This window comes from Leopardus geoffroyi, chromosome X, assembly GCF_018350155.1.
Source record: "Leopardus geoffroyi isolate Oge1 chromosome X, O.geoffroyi_Oge1_pat1.0, whole genome shotgun sequence".
NCBI lineage: Eukaryota > Metazoa > Chordata > Mammalia > Carnivora > Felidae > Leopardus > Leopardus geoffroyi.
The window spans coordinates 82905883-82927890 of NC_059343.1; the positions used below are offsets into that span (position 1 = coordinate 82905883).

General features: G+C 40.6%; 1 protein-coding gene and 1 long non-coding RNA gene across 5 annotated transcripts; both read left to right on the forward strand.

Moving 5' to 3' along the window:
* The first annotated feature begins 818 nt into the window (after window positions 1–818).
* On the forward strand, window positions 819–4453 carry TCEAL2 (transcription elongation factor A like 2). Of its 4 annotated transcripts, none has more exons than XM_045471648.1 (3): window positions 819–837; window positions 2077–2147; window positions 2498–4453. In XM_045471648.1, exons 1-3 carry the CDS (start codon window positions 827–829, stop codon window positions 3286–3288), a joined length of 873 nt encoding a protein of 290 aa, XP_045327604.1. In that variant the 5' UTR covers window positions 819–826; the 3' UTR covers window positions 3289–4453. The 4 variants fall into 4 exon arrangements, with proteins under 4 accessions (XP_045327604.1, XP_045327606.1, XP_045327605.1 ...); XM_045471649.1 differs by lacking the exon at window positions 819–837 and adding an exon at window positions 979–1207; XM_045471651.1 differs by lacking the exon at window positions 819–837 and adding an exon at window positions 979–1195.
* Window positions 4454–6310: 1857 nt separating this feature from the next.
* Window positions 6311–8974, forward strand: LOC123594282. The gene is made up of 2 exons (XR_006710738.1): window positions 6311–8447; window positions 8687–8974. It is a non-coding gene; the product is annotated as an uncharacterized LOC123594282 (long non-coding RNA).
* The last annotated feature ends 13034 nt before the right edge of the window (window positions 8975–22008 follow it).

Genomic DNA, 22008 nt, shown 5'->3' on the forward strand with positions numbered 1-22008 from the left:
TCATGCACACATATACTCTGTGTGTGTGTGCGTGTGTGTGTGTGTGAGAGAGAGAGAGAGACAGAGAGACAGAGAGACAGAGAGACAGAGAGGGGGCGGGGAGAGAGAGAGAGAGAGAGAGAGAGAGAGAGACTACACAGTAGAAGCTACAACTTGGCAATTTTCTACTTCTCTGGTTGGGTAGTGGTTTCACAATGTGAAAGACAGAAAGGGACAAACATAGGTTACTAAAAAGAGTGTTGTGAACCAAGGGTTATGATGAGTCCATGCATCTGTGGTACATTTAAAAAATGATGAATGCTTCCTTTTTTGCTTTGTAGCTGTCTGACACTCTCTCTAAATAAGAAGAGGTCAAATATTGGAGTGCAAGTTTCAAGTGTGAAGAGAAGTGAAGGGAGAAGGTGAGAAGGAAGTTGGTGAAAGCAGTTTGGGGTATACGGATTTTGAGGTTCCTCAGGGACATTCAAGCAGTGGTAGCCAATAGACAGTTGGCAAAGAGGGTCTAAAGCTCAGGGGAGAGGATAGCCTGGTGATGGAGATTGGAGAATCATCTGTGCTTAGAGGGAAATGAACAGAAATAACTCAGGGAGAGAGAACGTGTGGACTGAGGAGAGAGGAGGCCCAGGAACACAGCTACTCAAGGTGGCAGCTCTACTTTGACGGACACTACCACCAGAGCTCTGGAGTCTGGCAGAGCCTGTCTTGAAAGCAGCCTGTGGGATTCCGTTGCTGAGTGCTCTCGGCAAAGTCGGGTACGCTCCCTGCGATCAGCTGTCACACCTGGCAATGACGTACCTCTCAGAGGGATGCTGTGTGAGGACCTGAGATGCGCGCCAGGTAAAGCACCTGCGGTAAAGAAGCCTCTGGGCTGCCCTCTCGGCGACCCCCTTTTGCCACACTGCTCCCCACCGTCTGTGGCTGGCTGGTCCCTACGGGATGGGGATGAGGGGGCGGAGCGGGGTGGGGAACCGAGCTTGGGTGACGCGGCGCTCACGTGACCGGTCGGGCGCCGACGTGGGCAGCAGCCCCCGCGCCCGCCTGCTCACCCACCCTGCGGTCCGGTGCCTGCGCTGTCCGCTCCCGTCGCCCGCGCAGAACCAGCTCTCTGAGCCGCCCGGGCGGCGGGCGAAGGGCCGGCGGGCTTCGGCGAGCCCGAGGAGGCACAGGCCTGGCCCGGGCCCCGCAGGTCCCGCAGGTCGGTGTGAGGGTGGGTGCTGCCGGCGGCCCCGGGCAGGGGTGGAGGTGGATGGGAGTAGGATCTGGGAGCAGCGCGGGGTGGGGAGGGGTCCGGGAGGTTGGGGAGGAGGGGGACGCGGCGGGGAGGTGGGCAGGTGAGGAGGGAGCATCTTGCAGCAGGCTCTGTCGCCTCCTCGACGCCCCTCCTCTGCGCTCTCCAGCCATTTTTCGACCTGAAATGGGAGGGGGGCGCCCCCGCAGTGCGACAGTGAAATGTAGACAGACATATTCTAGAAATAACCCCCTCTCACACTCTGCACCTACGTGGAAATATTGACCTCCGCAAAAAGAGGGTGAGGGCGGGCGGCTTGTCTGCAGGGGAGGGGGTCACAGAGATCCAAACAGTTTGGACAGCATCCTGGTCTGGAGCCTGAGGCCTGGAAAGTAATGGCGGCTGGGATGCGGGGGAGGTAAGTGAGGGAAATGTTGCATGAGGAGGGCCCAGATTCAGGAAAGAAACATCAATTTGCTGAGAGCAAATTGCTGAGACGCCCTGCCCCTGTCTCCTGTCTGTCTGCAGGTCTGTGTGTCTGTCCCCAGCACTCTGCAAGACTAGAAAAATAGGAGGGGCACTGGACAGGGATGGTGGGGGTGTAGAGAGCAGAACTTGGGCAGAATTTGAGTTCCCCACTGCCCATCCCCCCCACCACATATATTGCAGACACCCAGCCACGCTGAAGGATGGTACAGAAGGCGGTAGGTCCTGCCAGGGAAACGGTCGGGAGGAATGGTAGGGTAAATAATGTGCAGGAGACACTTGGAGGGCTAGGATTCAGGAAAGGGACCCAGGTCTTTGTGCATCCACCAAATGCCCAGCCTTTTTCTCCTGTCTGTCTGCAGTTCTGTGTGTTTATTCTCAGCACTCTACAAGGCTAGAAAAGGAAGAGAAACCTGTCCTGAATTCCTGCAGGTCAGTGAAGTAAGGGGGTGTCTGGATAGGGACCTAGAATGGTGGGGATTGTGGAGGGTACAGCATGGGCAGAATTTGGGGTCTAACCACCCACCTCCCAACACATTTACATTTTACCATGCTGAGCTGTCAAAAAGACAATGGCAGGGCCTGAGAGAAATGGTTGGTTCCTGTATGTGGGAGGAATGGTGGGAGAAGGAGCTTGGCAAAAGGGCACACTTGGAGTGCCAGGCCAGGTTAGGGGAACCCAGATAAGAGTACATAGGTGTGAATATGATCCAGATCTGAATTCCGCATTCTACTCCCAAGCCCTCAGTCTCCCTTGTCTCCTCTTCCTCCCACCCACCCCCCACAGGAAAAGGAGGCAAAATCTCAACATGGAAAAATTCTGCAATGGAAATGAAGGAATGCCTGAGAAGCAAGGAGAGATGGAATACAAAGAACAGCCACAGGATGTGGGAAAGCCAGAAGAAACTTGTACTCTGGAAGACAAGGAAAAGTTAGGAAATGAGGGGAAAACAAATCACAAGGGAAAGACAGAAAATGAAATTCTAAAGGACAACCAAAAGCCAGGGAGTGTGGCAAAAGCAAAAGAAGGAAAGCCAGTGAGCGAGGGAAAATCAGTCAGTGAGAGAAAGCCAGAGAGCCAGGGAAAGCCAAAAGAAGAAGGAAAACCTGTGAGTGAGGGGAAGCCAGGGAACAAAGGACAGCCAAAAGAAGGAGAAGCAGGGAGTGAGGGAGAGCCAAAAGAGGAAAAATCAGAGAATGAGGGAAGGCCAGAGAGCCAGGAAAAGCCAAAAGAAGAAAAACCAGCCAATGAACCAAAGACTGCAGGAAAGCGCCCAGCTGGGGATGATGTACCCAAGAAGGCCAAAAGAAAAACCAAAAAGGGGTTGGCTCAGTGCCTCAAGGAATATAAAGAGGCCATACATGATATGCATTTGAGCAATGAGGAGATGATAAGAGAATTTGATGAGATGGCCAGGGTGGAGGATGAGGTAAAGAAAACCAAGCAGAAATTGGGGGGGTTTATGTGGATGCAAAAAAGTTTACAGGACCCCTTCCACCCAAGGGGCCCAAGGGAACTCAGAGGTGGTTGCAGGGCCCCACAAAGGGGCTTTGAAGACATTCCTTTTGTGTAGTGCCTCTGGAAAGCATTTGCCAGGCACTGTGCTTCAACCTTATGCTAATAATTTGCTTTAGCTGTCGCTCTTGTTATCAGCAGCCTTCTGACCCAACTAGAGCACTCTATCAGTAGGGGATTTTCACCTGTGCATTGCAAAGACATTATAATTCTTGGGGAAATAAAGCAGCTTATAATATCCTCTACAGAATTGGTCCACTTTCGTAAAAAAACATAAGTTTATGTAATACATACGTGCACAGGAAAAATAGAAAATTTGTTCACCAAAAGGTTAACAGTAGTTCTCTGAATTAGTATACGGTGGAGAACTTGATTTCTTTGTTTTCTTTCTACCTGTATGTTTATTTTTTTCCTAAAGAACACAGATTGCTTTTCTCATAAGGAAATGCTAAAATATAAAAAAGGAGAACAATATGGAAAAAGAAATATGAAGATCTGTTCAGTGAATTTATGAAGGCTAGTGGAAACACTTAAAATTTTTGTCAGAACTTAATATGTGAAATTCATATTCCCTCTAGGACTCATATTTAGAAGAATTAACCTGGCAGTTACAACAGACCCATTGTTGTAAAATACAGTCTTGTCTTTCTGAAATGGGGATAATACTAGCCTCACAATATTCCTGAGTAGAACAGATGAAGCAGTGTGTATGTGAGCTATGTTGGTCTGGTTTCTACATTTTCCCCTATGTTAGCAGGACCAAGACCCTCATCAGACATTTAGAAGGGGGATGAGGTACAGCTCACCAATAACCAGGAATTAGTCCAGGAAGTCAAAAGATGGGTGCCACCCTACCCGGGGTACTGCTATGTCTGCTGCACAGTGTGCCTCTTCTCATGGGTTGGGCACACTCTTAAGGTTCTCACTGTTGCTGACAGGCTGATGTCCTCAAGGTGACAAAGTCCAGTTGATTTCCCTGGAGTCCCCAGTAAGCCCAAAACCTGCCTCACACCATATCACCTATAGAAGTGAGGATAAAGCTAGAATTATGCTTACACAAGTGGGTAACATCCCAGTGATACTTTGACACTTAATGGATCTCAGATTTTTTTAGCAAACCAATCCTTTCTGTGTTTGTTGTGTTGTAAATATGTTTTTGTGTACAGCTATCTCTTTACCAGATTCAAATATGGGACATTGAAATAAAATCTGAGTTCCACACACTGGTTTTCTCATCTGTCAGTGCCTTGTCTGCTTGATTCCTCTTTCCTTAGAGGTAATTGTCTCCTAGGAAACTCCTGCCAGGTCCTGCTTTACAAGGTTAGCACACCTACCCACACTTAAGGTTTTTAGAGCATTGCTACTCTAAAGTGGTCAACGGACCAGCTGCATCAGCATCATCTGAGAGATAGAAGTGCAGAATCTCAAGTCTCCATCTTAGATGTACTGAATCAGAATCCTAATTTAACAAGATCTGCAATTGATTTCTGTATGCATTAAAGTTTGAGAAGCACTGGTCTACAAGGAGACTACTTAGCCTCCCCACTCCCACCTTCACATGAAATATGTGCCTAGAAGAATAAATATATGTGCTACAGAAGATACACATCACAGATGATATGTGTTAAACTGTGTTACTGTGTTAAACTGGGGTGTGTTAAGCTTAGTCCCACACTCCCTGAATTAATAGAGCCTGAAACAAATGTAATGAGTCAAGACCTGCAATTTTTTAAGGAAGTAGAGTAGAATAGAATTGATTACAGCCAAATAGGAAAGAATCAGAATATATCACAGGTAGGTAGGTTGAAAATTGTTTTGTGAAATTTGTGTTTCCGTTATGTGTGCATGTGTGTATATATACCCATATATATATATATATATATATATATATATATATATATATTTGTGATTGTGGACTGAAGCTTTTAAAAAAACTAAGAAACAATGCATTGGACTCTGCTTCTCAAAGCACAATCTTTCCTTTCCATAAGCTTTTAAAAAAACTAAGAAACAATGCATTGGACTCTGCTTCTCAAAGCACAATCTTTCCTTTCCATCCTGGTACCTCTAATACCTCGCACAGTGTCTGACAAGTCATAGGTTCCTAATAAAGTTGTAAATAATAATAGGAGTTCTCACCCCAGATCATTTCTTGTCTAGATAAATAACTGTGGACTTCACTAGCAGGGTTTCCTTGCAGTTCCAAATGGAAAACCATGTAGAAGGTTATGTACCACAAACTTAACCCTATCTCATTTTATTAATGCTTGCATGTTTTTTAAAAAAATGTTTTATTTATTTTTGAGAGAGAGAGAGAGACAGAGCACGAGTGGGGGAGGAGCAGAGAGAGAGGGAGAGACAGAATCCGAAACAGGCTCCAGGCTCTGAGCTGTCAGCACAGAGCCCGACGCGGGGCTCGAACTGACAAACTGTGAGATCATGACCTGAGCCGAAGCTGGACGCTCAACCGACTGAGCCACCCAGGCGCCCCAATGCTTGCATGTTTTTAAAGTGTGCTAGTCTGCTACATGTCAGAATCATCAGGGGACTGTTGAAAATGTGAACTCCTGACCCCGACCTCAGGTCTGTTTCCTGTGTAATTCTGATTCATACTAAAGGCTAATGTCCACTGACTTATATGTTCATTATTATTCAGTCATATTAAGTGTGAGTCACCAATAGGTAAGTAGAAGAAAAAAAGTTGTAGTCTATTTTTGGAGAGGGATGGGAAGTCAAGGTCTTTCTAAGGTATAAAACAAAGTTTGGGAGTAAGAACACATAAAGGCAAGGATTAATACATATCTATTGAACAGAATCTGAAAGTGTCTTTAGAGCAAATCACATATATAAACAAAGGCAGATAGAAGTCATCTCATAGTATGGTGTAATTCCTTCTTCAGATGCTATGATAACTATAGCAGCTAAATAGTTCCATTGCTAAAGAAGACTCATGGGACTCCAAATGTTAATGCTTGCAAATCCATAGTTTAGTGCAGAAAAAAAGATTCAGTATAGCAACAGCATTAAGGATCTGTGTCACAGCTAAAAACTGTCTCATAACGAGGGGTCTGGAGTGGCCAGGTGCAAGCTCCAATTCCCCCCTCCCCCCGTCTATAAGATCCCTGGCAATATGCACTTCTTATTTTGGACCAGGCAACACTGATGTGTACACAGAATACCTCAGAACCGGAGAGCACAAATGCAGTCTCAGCCCAGGATTCTCCTACACTGATGGTTATGTAGGCATATTCTTGATATGTAGCTAGCTTCAACAGTAGAGCTCTTGGTGGGAAGATTCACCAAGATCAGGTGCAAATAACCTTGTTACCAATAAACAACAAACTAGTACAAAGCATCCAAAACTCCTCAGACCTATGGTTATAAAACAATATTCTTAGTATATGTAATGCCTTTACTATGGGACAGTACCACACAGGTGCATTTCTTATTTCAGTAGAATAGCTCAGATAAATCCCAGTCAGGTTAACCTCTAATATTGTTATATGCCTTTTACTCTCTTCCTTGCCATGTAAATAAAGCTGATGGGGTACCCCTTCTCACTGCACACACAATTCCCAGTGACTACTACTAACATGCCCTCACCCCAGTTGCTGGATATCTATCCACCTTCTTATCTGGATTCACTCTCCTCCCTGTTTTATGTCCTGGAGGTCTGGCCTGTATGAACTACATCAAAGGACTCCTTTGTCCTTTGGGAACCAGTGGTGGATAATGTGGTCAGGAAATTTTCCTCCTAGTTTGTTTCCTGCACTGTCATCAGATGCTGAGTCTCCTCTCGAAAGGTTCCTGCAAGGTGGCCCTCTCAACATAGGCTCTATGTCTCCAGAGTTTAGCAAATCCTCTCTCTTCCTTTGTCCCCCAGGCCTAGGGCTGATAATCTTACCTTTACTAGCCATGGAGTATTGTACTGTCCCTGTGGTTCTCAAATACTCTTCTCACACCATTGTATATTGTATTTTTTTTAAATCTCCTTTCACATTTTCTTTCTTTTTTTAAATGTTTATTTATTTTGAGAGACAGAGTGTGAGCGGGGGAGAGGCAGAGAGGAAGACACAGAATCAGAAGCAGGCTCCAGGCTCTGAGATGTCACCACAAAGCCTCTCACAGGGCGCAAACTCAGGAACAGTAAGATCATGACCTAAGCTGAAGTCAGTCATTCAACCTACTGAGTCACCCAGGCACTCCACCTTTCACATTTTCTAATGTGAACGTGCCCCCTGTTTCTGTCATGCTCTTCTCAGATACAGTAGATACCAAAAGTTACTCCAGGAATTGGGTGTCTCATTTGAGGAGTGAAAAATAACCTTCTTACAATGGGGGTCAGGAGAGTGGGGAGCAGGTGTTAGGAGAGGTTCACTGGTAATGGCATGTAGTAGTATCACACTTAATCAAATTAACACCACTCATGGCATGGAATAAAGTACAGAAATCCAAAGTTTTGGGAAATCAAGTAGATGCGTCATTTAAACACTGTGTTGAAAATAATTATCCAAAAGGTTGTGAAGTCACCTACATTCACCTGATGGTCCTAAAGAGTATGCATAGGAAAAAGAAGAAATTGAAAGCTATGAAAATACAATAGAAAACACATCTAGATCACTAGAAAGCCTGCATGACATGTTTGGAGGAGTCCCTCATGTTATGATAGATAAAGCTGAGGACCAAGCCCAGGTACTCAGTGTTGCAGAGTTCCACTGCCAATTAAATATTGTACTTGCTATGGCTTTTACAATAGGGTAAGGGCACATGTACAGAAGGAATAGAACCTTGATGTATCAGATAGAGACTTTGTGTAGACATGCTCTGAAACATTAAGAAATGCAGTGGTCAGAGGGTCAGCAAGCATTTTTGAAAATTTCTGTGTGTCTGTGCTCTGTAGGCTGGAGACAATGATGGAGAATGCTGCAGTGGAATTGGCTACTTGATCTTAATGTGAATTGAAGGGATCCTAGAGTGGTGGAGGTCAGGTGACAGTGCTTAATCGTATAAGACAAGGTGAGTACAATAACCTCAGTAAGCCACAAGAATGAAATGCTAATTAGAGGATGTTTGACCCACAGGGATCTGTGGTGATGGCTAACCAGAGCATTCCAAAAAGTGAAATAATTGGGCAGTCTATAGGATGTTGCTCAACATATTCAGGCAGAAAAAAATTCTAGGTCTGCTGGAAAGTCTAATTTGAGTTGCTATAGTGAGGTTTCTCAACTTCTTTTTTTTTTTTTTTTTCAACGTTTATTTATTTTTTTGGGACAGAGAGAGACAGAGCATGAACGGGGGGAGGGGCAGAGAGAGAGGGAGACACAGAATCGGAAACAGGCTCCAGGCTCTGAGCCATCAGCCCAGAGCCCGACGCGGGGCTCGAACTCACGGACCGCGAGATCGTGACCTGGCTGAAGTCGGACGCTTAACCGACTGCGCCACCCAGGCGCCCCGAGGTTTCTCAACTTCTTACCCAACTAAATGGAAGAGAGGGTACATTTAAGTTAGGACCTTGAAGCCACTGGTGTATACTATAAATCTTCCATCAAACCTTTCCCAATGGAACCTGCAGATATTTTTTTTAGGGTAACTGTGTACTAGGGAAAAGGAAATATCAAGACCTTCTGGGAGTTATTGGCTAAAGACTCTGAACTGGTGCTAACCTCTGTCACACTAAGGAACAGATAGACAACAAGATAAATAATGTAGAAAAGGCTTTAAGAGACTAATGGGACATAGTGGGGGAAAAAATCTATCCTATATGTAATCAAAGTCCCAGAAGAAGAGGCGAAAGAGAATGGGGGAGAAACACTATGAAGAAATAATGGAAGATTCACTTCTATCATGACAGCCTGAGGAGCCCCACTGACTGATACCCAGTGAAAGTGATGAAAATTATATTTAAAAAACCAACACCCATTAAAGTATTTTGAAAATGGTCTTAAATATGATAGGGATATATATGATAAAATAGGCAAAGAGGGAAATGATAAGACCTGAGGTCCCTGGGTGGGGAAAAACACATATTTTGGAAAAATACTGGGAGCTTCTGACCACAGCAAACTCCCTCAAGTGTAAGGATCCACTTAAGAATGTAACAGATACCACCTACTCCCCTCAAGAATTTGACAGTCAAAATACCTAACTAAAATAGGCAAACCATAAAACTTATGTTATTCGAGGGACATTATGACTGTAGTCTGACTCCTCACACAATAGAATTGAGACAATCAAGAATGGACAGCCCTGCACCTATAGTTATCAAGCCAATAAGGGTAGAACCTGAGAAGGAACAAAGGGGACAGGTAGGGGTGGGACCTGACCAAAACCTTATACAACAAAGACCCTTACCTATAGTTGCAGGGTGTTCGCTTTTGAATGCCCCCACTCTGTAAAGAGAGCTTTCATACTTTCTAATCTTATACTCTAATAAACTTTTGCCTGCTGCTCATTTTATTTTATGTCTACCTCTTCATTCTTCAAAACAGTGAGACGACAGACCCCAGGTATTGAGGTAAAAAAATCCTGCAATGCTAAGGACAAACAGCACACAAAGAAACATCTATTCAAGAAAATCTACAAAAATTTAGTATGGTGAGAGCCTGTAATATTTGAACCAAGACAGTTCCTTCATTCCCCACTTTCCAAGCTCAATGAGGTGGATACATCCTTCCACACTGCTAGAGCCAAAAACACAGGGCTCCCTCTCCCCCAGATCCCATCAGAGGGCCTTCTTCACAAGTAGAGCAGGACTTTAGCATTTCTTACCCTTATCCCAATTGTCTGTTGCTGAGACTAAGTCCTGTATGAATTCAGCTGAGAAGTGGGGCTTCCTTCTTCTACCCAACTCCCACTTGTGGAACAGAGAATGTACCTTGGGCATAGCATGCCTAGAATATTTGTGGCCCCAATGTCCCTTGCCTCAGTTTATGAGGCAGTGGTACTATTGCAGGAAAGGTAAGCTGAGAGGACCTCAGGCTGCTGTCCCCTTTCACTGAGGGCTCAGATCATACAACATGAGTTATATTCAGAAAGAAGCTATCCATTGCCCCATCCCCAGTTCCAGAGCCCTTTCTCAGAGATTTTATCAGTGGAATAAGCAAGCCATAAAATAGCTCCTTATCTCTTCCCAAAGGAACTGACTTCATCTACAATGAAGGATGAAGAATTTTAAGCCTAAGGGCACTCTTAAGAAGGGTGATTGTTGTGGTGAAAATAAATTGGAAGAATATTCATGGATCTAATGAACATAGAGCCTAGACTGTGGCCTGGCTGGTTTGCAGTATAGACCTGAAAAATAAGACAGCTCGAGGAGCCTCTGGAGTCAGAACAAGTATCAAATACTGACCTCAGAAATTACCCATGGAAGGAGCCACAGTTTGATTGGATTAGTTTGTAGAGAAATTTATGCCCCAGGGCACTGTTGAAACAATAGAGCAATCAGCTCTAGTAATTAGTAGAGATTGACAGCTATGTGTCAGGTAAACAGTGAAGGAAAGCTCTACCAGTACTACTGTGATTCCAGTAAGTCTGTGTTCATACCCAAACTTGAACCATCAGATGATTAACACTGTGTGGGGGGATAGACTTTACTAAAATAGTCCAGCCATTCACTAAACAAATAAACAAGTAGATAACAATAACAAATCATGGTGTGTGTGTGTGTGTGGGGGGGGGGAGTATCCAGAGTTGCTATATTATTTAAAATGTTCAGTTTGCAGCAAAAATTATGTGACATGCAAAGAAACAAAAAAGTAAATTCAAGTACTGGGAAAAAAGCAAGCAACAGAAACTGGGAGAGTGACCAGGTATCAGATCTAATAGAAAAGTATTTCAAAGATGAATAGGTATAGATATGTATATTTGTAAATATATATATATATATATGTATATGTATATATAATATACATATTTTATGCATATATATAATATACATATATATTTTCCACAGAACTAAAGGAAATCATGATTAAAGATGTATAGGAAGGTATAATGACGATGTCATATCCAAAAAAGAATATGAATAAAAATATAGAAATTATAAAAAGAACCAAATGGAATTCTGGAGATGAAAAGTACAATAACTGAAGTAAAAATTTCACTACAGGGGTTCAACAATAAATTTGAACTGGCAGAAAAAGAGTTGGAAAACTTGAAGATAGATCAATAGAGATTATGTAGTAGAGAAACAAGCATGAAGAAAATGAACAGAGCCTCAGAGAAATGTGACACACCATTGGGCATATGAGCATTATATGTAAGAGTAGTACCAGAGAGAAGAGAGAGAGATTATTGGACTAACATATAGGAATTTACTATATGTGTAATATATTTGCTAATAACAGCACAGAGGAGGTGAATGGGAGTAAAGCTCTAAATGGCTGAGGAAATAACTACAGATAATAAACTAATAATTATAATGATATATTATTGGCTTTACAACATTAATAAATGTAAAATATAATGAAAATAGCACAAAGGGGTTATAAGGGAATAGAGCTATATAGTAATAACATTTTTATGTATCACTGGAATTAAACTGGTATGAATCAGAAGCTGATTATGATATGTTAGGATGTATATGGTAAACTTTACAGCAACCACTAAAAAATAAGTGAAAAATGTTGTAAAAGATATTAAAGTATAATACATTTAAAAATAACCAGGTAATGCAATATAAAGCACTGAACGAGGAATAAAGGAAAGGATACGATAATAGAAAATAAAAAGTAAAATGGCAGAAGTAAATCTAGCTATATCAACAATGAAATTAATTATGAATGCATTAAACACTCCAGTCAAAAGGCACACATTATCAAACTGGATTAAAAAAACACAATCAGCTATATGTTGTTTATAGGAGACACGCTTTAGATTGAAAGATACAAATAGATTGAAAATAAGAAGATAGAGAAAAGTATATTGTCCAAACAGCAACTACAAGAAAGCTGGAGTGCCTATACTAACATTGGACAAAAGTGATGCTAATATAAAAATTGCAACTGAAGGTGGGGCACCTGGGTGGTTCAGTTGGTTAAGCGCCCGACTTTGGCTCAGTCCATGATCTCACAGTTCATGGTTTCAAGCCCTGCATTGGACTCTGTGCTAATGGCTCAGAGCCTGGAGCCTGCTTTAGATTCTGTATTTCCCTCTCTCTCTGCCCCTCTCCGCTCATGCTCTGTCTCTGTCTCTGTCTCTCTCTCGAAAATAAACATTAAAACATTTTTTTAAACATTGCAACTGGAGGTAAAGAGAAACATTTTATAATGATAAAAGGGTTAACCTATCAGGAAGATATAACAATTTATTAACATTTACACATTTAATAATCACCAAAATACATGAAATGAAACTGACAGAAATAAATGGAAAATAGACAATTTAAAAACAATACTTTGAGACTGCAATGCTGCATTTTAAATAATGGATAGAAAAACTAGACAGAAAATCAGCAAAGAAATAGAAAACTTTAACCACACTGTGAAACAACCATGCCTAACAGATATCTATAGAACACTCCACCCAACAACAGAGTATACATTTTTTTCAAGTGCCCATGAAACATTCTCCAGGATAGGTGATATTCTACACCATAAAAAAATCTCAGTAAATGTAAAGGATAAAAATAATGCAGTGTATGTTCTCCAACCACAGTGGAGTGAAATTAGAAATCTATGGCAGGAAAAAACATTGGGAAACTCACAAATATGTGAAAATTAAACACCACACTCCTAAATAACCAATGGCTCAAAGAAGAAATCAAAAGGGAAATCACAACATGCCAAAATTTGTGGGATCCAACTGAAGAAGAAAGATCTCAAATCAATAACCTATCCTTACACCTTAGGTCAGAGCAAAAAGAAGAGCAAATTATACATGAAGCAAGCAAAAGGAAGGAAATAATAAAGATTATAATGTAAATTAATGAAATGGAAAAGAGAAAAAAACAATAAAGAAAATCAGTGAAACCTAAAGATGGTTCTTTGAAAAGGTCAACAAAATTGACAAACCTTTAAATTGACCAAGGTAAAAAGAGAGACTTGAATAACTAGAATCAGAAGTGGAAGAGGGAATGTTACTATCAACCTTAAAGAAATAAAAAAATATATATATAAAGCAATACTAGACCAATTGTATGCCAATAAATTAGATAATTTAAATGAAATAGAAAAAATCCTAGAAGGACATAAACTACTAAAATTGAATCAAGAAGAAAGAGAAGGGCTCCTGGGCAGCTCAGTTGGTTAAGTGGCTGACTCTTGATTTTGGCTCAAGTCATGACCTCACAGTTCGTGGGGTTGAGCCCCTTGTCAGGCTCTGCACTGACAGTATGGAGCCTGCTTGGGATTCTCTCTCTCCCTCTGTCTCTGCCTCTCACCAGCTCACTTGTGTGTTCGTTTGCTCTCTCTCAAAATAAATAATAATAATAATAATAAACATAAAAAAATTCCACAGATTTAAGAAGAAAGAGAGATTTCTACAAGGTGGCAGGATAGGAACATTCTGAACTTACATCTTCCCATGGATACCTCAAATCTACAGCTACATATAGATAGATCTTTTTCCTCTGAAAAAGATCTGAAAACTAGAAGAATTGCTTCTCCACAACAAGGGATAAAAAGATCACATTGAGATGGGTAGGAGAGACAGACAGACATAGTTTCCAAAAACCCCACCCCCAGTACAGTGGCACACAATAGTGAGGGATATCACCAGTCCTGCATATTTCTTGGAGAAGTGATGGGTTGGTGCCCCACATCAGGCACCCCAAACCCTGGGATCTGCAACAGAGACAAGCTCCTAAAATGTTTGGTTTAGCAAACCAATGGGGCTGATGTCTAAGGGGCACAATGCATAGGAAACTGAGATTCCCCCTTTAAAGAACTCATGTGTTGTCTCACTCATCCTGAGACCCATTAAAAATCACCTCGACTAAATGTGAAGGAGATTCATTTGCTAATCCAAAAGCATCTGCTGGAGGGGCAGGGGACAGTTGGAACACTTCCCAGAGATGGAGGCACTAGCAGATGCCATGTTTTGCACTGTCTACCTACCCGACCAGTACAGGTGGTTGAGTTCAAATGCAGCACCCTTCTGCCACCCTGCTAAGACATGTTGGGGGTGAGCAGTTGTGGCACTATCCTGCTGCTTTGCTGAATCCAGAGAGCATGGGGGACTGCAACACTCCCCCTACTCTGTGGCCAGTGCTGGGGAGTGAAGGCAATCATGGCATTTTCCCACTCCTAGCTTAAAGCTGGCACATGGGGACAGAAAAAGCACTGCCTTGATACATTTCTGAAGGCCATAGGCATGCAAAGTCAAGACATTTTCCCACTGCCTTTCTGAAGCTGGCAAGCATATCCTACCTCCTACACTCCTCAGCTGCCTAGCTAAAGCCAGAGGGAGCATGAAATTCACACAATGGATCCTTCTTGATAACCTGGCCCTAGTGGCCAATTGACTGGTGTTCCTAAACCTCATGGGAATGTAACAATCAGAAAGACAGTTCTTGGTTGGCTACCACCCCCAGGGTGCTGAACAGACAACAGACTGAAACACAACCCCAGTCTTCCTATGAAAAAAGCTTATTTACTTAGCTTTGAGCTTTAGCCTGAAGGACAGACTTCAGATTTTCCACACATCTAGGGGCTAAGGAAGTGCTCCCAGGAACTGTAAGCAGAAAGATACCCCATCTTTGCATACCCCATAGGCCTTGCTACACTTTGATGAGACCTCCCAGAAAGGAGCTTATATACATATCTGAAACCCTGATTTTTGCAACTGTTGTCCAAAGGAAATTTCCAGATTTTCTGGTCTGGAGGCTAGTGGGGATAATAATTGCAGCCTGACAGGACTGTAAAAATTTACATAATTTAAAAGCTGCTGTCTGCCTGTGGTTTCCAATCAGCTTGAACTAGGTGCTAAATGAGATTCCTGCTTTTGGAGCACTGACATGTCTTGGCACACTTCCAAAAGTGGGAACACTTCAAGAATAAATCAGGCAGTTTAGATAATCACAAAGATTTAAGAGAAAAACAAGAACTAGAGCAAGGTTGAATAAGATGTTTCATTATCTACCTAAAGCTAAGAGACTCCTTCAAGACTAAGAGAGGTAGCTATTTTGCCTAATACTTAGAAAAAAAACACAGACTCAGGAAAAATGAAGAAACAGAGAAATATGTTTCAAATGAAAGAACAAGACAAAACCTCAAAAGACCTTAATGAGAATGATCATAAGGAAACTATCACACTCAGGAGAATAGTGGATAAACACAGTGAGAACCTCAACAAAGAGACAGAAAATATAAAGAAAGAAGCAAACAGGAGTCATAGAGCTAAAGAATACAATAATTGAACCACCAAAAATACACTGGAGGTGTACAATAGCAGACTAGATGAAACAGAAGAACTAATCAGCAAGCTGGAAGACAAAGCAATAGAACTCATCTAGACAGGGCATCAAAAAGAAAAGAATTTAAAAAATGAAGATAAGTTAAGGGACCAATAGGACAACATCAGTCAGAATAACATTCACATAATAGGGGTCCCAGAAAGAGAAGAGAGAGAAGAAAAAAACAGAAAACTTATTTGAAGAAATGATGGCTAAAAACATCCCTCACCTAGGAAAGGAAACAATCATACAGATTCAGACATCCCAGAGAGTTCCAAATAAGATGAACTCAAAAAGATCCCCACTAAGACACATTATCATTAAAATGTCAATAGTTAAAGAGAGAATCTTAAAAGCAACAAGAGAAATAAAAAGTTGTTATATACAAGGGAAACCCCATAAGGCTATCAGAAGATTTCTTAGCAGAAACTTTGAACGCCAGAAAGTAATGGCATGACATATTCAAAGTGCTGAAAGGAAAACTTCCAGTCAAGAACTCTCTACCTGGCAAGATCATCATTCATAATTGAAATGATTATGTCATCTATAATCATAATTCATAATTGAAAGAGAGATAGAGGGTTTTTCTTACACAAGCAAAATCTAAAGGAGTTCATCACTACTAAACCAACCTTATAAGAAATATTAAAAAACTTCCTTAAGCTGAAAAAAATGGAACTAATTAATAAAAAGGAAACATATGAAAGTAAAAATCTTACTGGAAAAGGTAACTATATAATAAACGTGGATCAGTCACTTAGAAAGCTACTAGAAAAGCTGAAAGACAAAAATAGTAAAATTAAATAAAGTTACAATAATTACTTTAAGGATATATAAAATAAAAATTTGTAAAATATGACATTGAAAACATAAAACATAAAGAGGGGGCAACAGTATAGCATTTTGAAATGTGTTAAAATTTAAGTTGCTATCAACTTAAAATAGATAGTTATTTACATAGGATGATGTAGGTGAACCTCACAGTAAACACAAAGCAAAACCTCAGCGTAAATACTCAGAAGAAAATGTGAAAATAATCTAAACGTAACACTAATGAAAGTCATCAAACAACAGGGTGAGAGTAAGACAAGAATAAAGGAGCAAGGAAGAACTACATAAGCAGCCAGAAAATAATAAAATGGCAGTAAGTAATACCTATGAATAACTACTTTGAATGTAAATGGACGGAATTTTCTAAGTAAAAAACATAGAGTAGCTGAATGGATTAAAAAAAATCAAGACATATGCTGCCTAAAGAGACTCACTTTAGAAGTAAGCACACACACAGATTGAAAGTTAAGGGATGACGGACACCTGGGTGGCTCAGCAGATTAAGCATCTGACTCTTGGTTTCGGCTCGGGTCATGGTATCACAGTTTCATGGGTTCAAGCCCCACATTGGGCTTGGTGCCGACAGTGCGGAACCTGCTTGGAATTCTCTGTCTCCCTCTCTCTCTGCCCCTCCCCTACTCATGCTGTCTCTGTCCCTCTCAAAATAAATAAATAAACAGTGACTCCTGGGTGGCTCAGTCAGTTAAGCATCTGACTTCAGCTCAGGTCATGATCTTACAGTTTGTGAGTTCAAGCCCCGTGTTGGCCTCTGTGATGACAGCTCAGAGGCTGGAGCCTGCTTAGAATTCTGTGCCTCTCTCTCTGTGTTCCTCCCCAACTTGCACTCTGTCTCTGTCTCTCTCTCTCAAATAAAATAAAAAGATTAAAAAATAATAAATAAATAAACTTAAAAGAAAGTTAAGGTATAAAAAAAAAGATATTCCATGCAAATGGAAACAAAAAAAGTGCATATACTCAGACAAAGTAGACTTTAAAACAGAAACTTTAATAAACGACTTATTATCTTGTTGTACTCTTGGATCAATCTAACAAGAAAACATAACAATTGGAAATATCTATGCACCCAACACTGGGGCAACTAAATACATGAAGCAAACATTAATGCAACTAAAAGGAGAAATTGATGGTAATACTGTAATAATAAGGAAAATTAACACCCCACTTACATCAATGTATAGATCATCCAGACAAAGTCAATAAAGAAACATTAGCCATGAATGACACATTAGACCAGATGGACCTAATAGACATACACAGAACTTTCCACCTAAAAGTGACGGAATACACATTCTCTCAAGGGCACATCGAACATTCTCAAGGATAGATTACATATTAGGCCACAAAACAACTCTCAATAAATTTAAGACAATTGAAATTATGTCATTCATATTTTATGACCACAGTGGTATGAAACTAGAAATAAATTATAAGCAGAAAACTGGAAAAAAACATAAAAACGTGGAAATAAAACAACATGCTACTGAAGAAAGAATGGTTCATCAAAGAAAACAAAGGAGAAATCAAAAATACCTACACACAAATGAAAAAAGAAATATGACATATCAAAATCTATGGGATGCAGTGATTTTGAGAGGGATGTTCATAGAAATAGAGGCCAACCTCAAGAAACAAGAGAAATCTCAAATAAACAATTAAACTTTACAAATAAAGGAAATTGTAAACAAATGAAGCTTAAAGTTAGTAGAAGGAAGAAAATAATACAGATAAGAGCAGAAATAAATGAAACAGAGACTAAAAAGACAATGGAAAAGATCAGTAAAACTAAGCTGGTTCATTGAAAAGGGAAACAAAATGACAAATCTATACTCACCAAGAAAAAAAGGAATGAACAGGTTTGTGGTCGATAGAAGGGAGGAGAATGGGTAGGGGAAAGAATGAAAGGGATCAATAAGTAAAAACTTACAGTTATAAAATAATTTTCAGTTATCTTATAAAATATTTATAAATATTTTGCCATCTGTGGTAACAGATGGTAAATAGATTTAATGTGGTGATCATTTTGTAATATATGAAAATGTCAAGTCAGTATGTTGTACACTTGAAACTAATATAATACTGTATGTATTTTATACCTCCATGAAAAAGCAGAAATAGATTATATGAATAGACTTGTAACAGGTGAAGAGATTGAAGTAGTAATAAAAAAATACCCACAAATAAATGCTCAGGGCCAGAAGGCTTCACTGCTGAATTCTACCAAACATTTAAAAAAGAATTATCACCAAATCTTCACAATGAGAGAAGTCAGAGGTTAGTAAATTCTATGAGATTGAGCTAAATTTTTTTTATCTTTTGTGGAAAAATCAATTCCTTGGTTGAAAAATATTTTGGTGATTTTGTGTATGGCACTATTCAGGCAACTAAGACATGATTATGCTGGCAGAAGTGTCATGGACAGTAAAGGCAACTCTTCCACTGATATGAATATCTATTACTTTTAGGAATAAAATTATGCCTCCTCTATTCTATGAAAGAAGGGCTCCAATATAATCAATTTACCAGTAGGCAGCTAGTTGGTTGCACCAGGAAATTGTGCCAAATATACGGGTCAGCATTGTCTTCTTCTGTGGGAGTTTTGAACACGTAGCAGTGGCAGTAGCCAGGTCAGCCTTGGTAATAGGAAGGCAATGTTGCGGAGCCCAGTCATAGTATCCAACTCTGTCACCATGACCACTTAGTGTATGGGCCCATGGAGTTTCAGATGGAGAGAAATATCTTCAGGAACTGTACTTAACAGATTATACCTAGGATCCTCACCCATATCTGGTTTAGGTGATTTAGATGATGAGATTTTGACTTTTGAGCTAATGCTGTAAGGGAGTGAGATTCTTGTTAACCTTGGGAGAAGGTGAATATGTTTTGCATTTGGAAAGGACATGAATCCTCAGGAATCAGGTGGACTGTGGTATGCAGAATTTTAAGATTGCCTACCAAATTGCCAGCTGGCATTGCATATATACTTTTCTTCTAGTTATTTAATCACATACTAATTCATGTGTTTCTGTGAAGCCATCCTGCAGATGTAATTAGGGTCTCAGACCAGTGGAGTTTGGGAAAATTATCTGGGTAGGCCTGTTGTAATCACATCATCCCTTTAAATAGGGGTCTAGAGTCAGACACAGAGAAGTCAGAGATTAGAAGCATGAGAAAGAGTCAATATGCTATTGCTGGCTTGAAGATGGAGTGAGACTTGTGGTAAAGAATGCAAGCTTTTATACGCTGAAAACAGTTCAGCAGATAGCCAGCAAAAAAAAAAAAAAAAAAAAAAAAAAAAAAAATGTGGTACCACAGTGCTACAGCTGCAAGGAACTGAATTCTGAAAACAACATAAATGAATGTGGAAGCAGATTTTTCCCCAGAACTTCCAGATGAGAACTCATTGTGGCTGACACTTTAATGTCTACCTTGTGAGACCCTGAGCAGAGAGTGCAATCATGCTGTTGTGTGGTAGTTTGTTGTGCAATAGTAAATAATTATATCATGGGATACAAATACCTGCACTGTTATTAATTTTCCAATTTAATTCTTTCCAAAGTCCCTGACCAATCTTTTCATCATTGCATATGTGTCAGAGTAGATCCATACCTACAGACATGAGTTTTATACAAAGAGAACAGCTACATGAACCACATAGCTTTCTACCCACTGGTAACATGTTTCCTTCCCAATGTTTTTCTGAGTCATTACTGAGTGGGGTTATAATGCAGCAGACATCTACTTGCATCTATTGTCAACATATCAAGAAGATACATCCATAAACTGGATCATCTTCTAACTGGTAATGAAGAACTCTCATGAGGCCATACATGATGGTTGAGAGAGAGAGACAATGAAGTAGCAGTAATAGGTATCATGTAATTTACTTGTGCCTTCCTGATGTACCCAAGCCCAGCCCTTTAGATCAAGTTGCAGTTGCTCACACAAAACTCTACTATTCAACAGAGTAAATAGAAACAAGTTCATAATGGGTGTCTCATTCATACAGAAAATTAATACCTCATTGTTAGGTGCTCAATCTCTACCAGGGTCTGGTAGGAAGCCCAACTGAGCAGCTTCCCAAATACAGACTAATTGCTAAAAGAAGAGGGCATGGTTTGCTCGAAAACACTGGGAGTGTGGTTTTTAATTCTATTATTGGGAATTTTTAAGGCTTCATAGACTCTACATAGCAGGAATGTAATACACTTGAGTCTGCAGGTCATGAGGCTGAAGTGTCAGAGAAGCTTGCACTATAGCCCATAGACCTTTTTCTTGCTCTGGGTACCACTCAAAATTGGAAAACCTATGGAGTTGAAGCAAAAAACCAATGTGATAGATGTTGTCTCTAAAATCTAAGGCCCTGATTCCCACAGGCTAACTGGGGAAAGATCATCTACAGGTAGCTCAACTGTTATCCCTCCAGGGCAGCTCCTTACCCTGGCCTCTCACTCTGGCAGACATACCGTTCTTTTGTGAGGCTGTGCTCTTGTGGCATATACAGAGTCCTCCACTGGATCCTTTTACAGCACAGATTACACAGTTGTTTAATTTCACTTTACAGAGTCTATCTTCCTGGGATTGAGAAACCCCACTGTCTCCAGCTGGTGGCTCTCCTTGGTGCTGCTGAGTGTGTGTGTGTGTGTGTGTGTGTGTGTGTGTGTGTGTGTGTGTATTCTTACTAATGGCAAATCTGGCTGTGAATTGCAGTAGGCTCTATCCATTCTGTGAAGCTCATGGTTCCCTGATACTTTTGGAAATGTAAGTAAACCCTGTTAGACAATTAAAATTATTTGTCCAAAGTTATTTATGTAGACAGGGATTAGGCTTGGGGAAAAATTGGGGTTCCTGAATTAGTCATTATTATTTATGCTTTTTATTAAATACCTACAATTTGTCAGCTACTATGCTGGGCACTAGGGATACAAGTATGAAATGGACTAGATAGGATTTGAGATGCAAAGAGTCCAGTGCAGTGTATCTCAATTTTTTACAACCACAGCCCACAGTAAGAAATATATTTTCTCATCACAATTCATGTTACACCCACATCCACCTCCCCCCACACACACACGCATACTGAAACACAAATTTTACATGATATTCACCATAGGTGCAATGCAATTTTATATTTTCTATTTGACTTTATTCTATCTTATTTCATTAAAAATTTCAAAGTCTTGACCCACTGAGTTGGTTTCAAGACCTACCAATGCATGGAAGGGTAACTGCAGTTTGGAAAACGTAGGTCTATTTAATAATTTGTAATGTGTATCTTATATGGTGCATATATTTATCTTTTCAGGCACATATTTTATGGGAACATGGGAGTGGAGAGTCTGAAAGAGTCTCCATCTAAGCCAGTGGTTCTCAAACTTCAGCGTGCAAAGGAATCACCAGGGGATCTTGCTAAAATTGAAGATTCTAACTCAGTAGGTCTGAGGGAGGTCCTGAGATTCTGCATTTCTTTTTTTAAGCTTATTTATTTATTTTGAGAGAGAGAGAAAAAAAACATGCACAATCAAGGGAAGGGCAGAG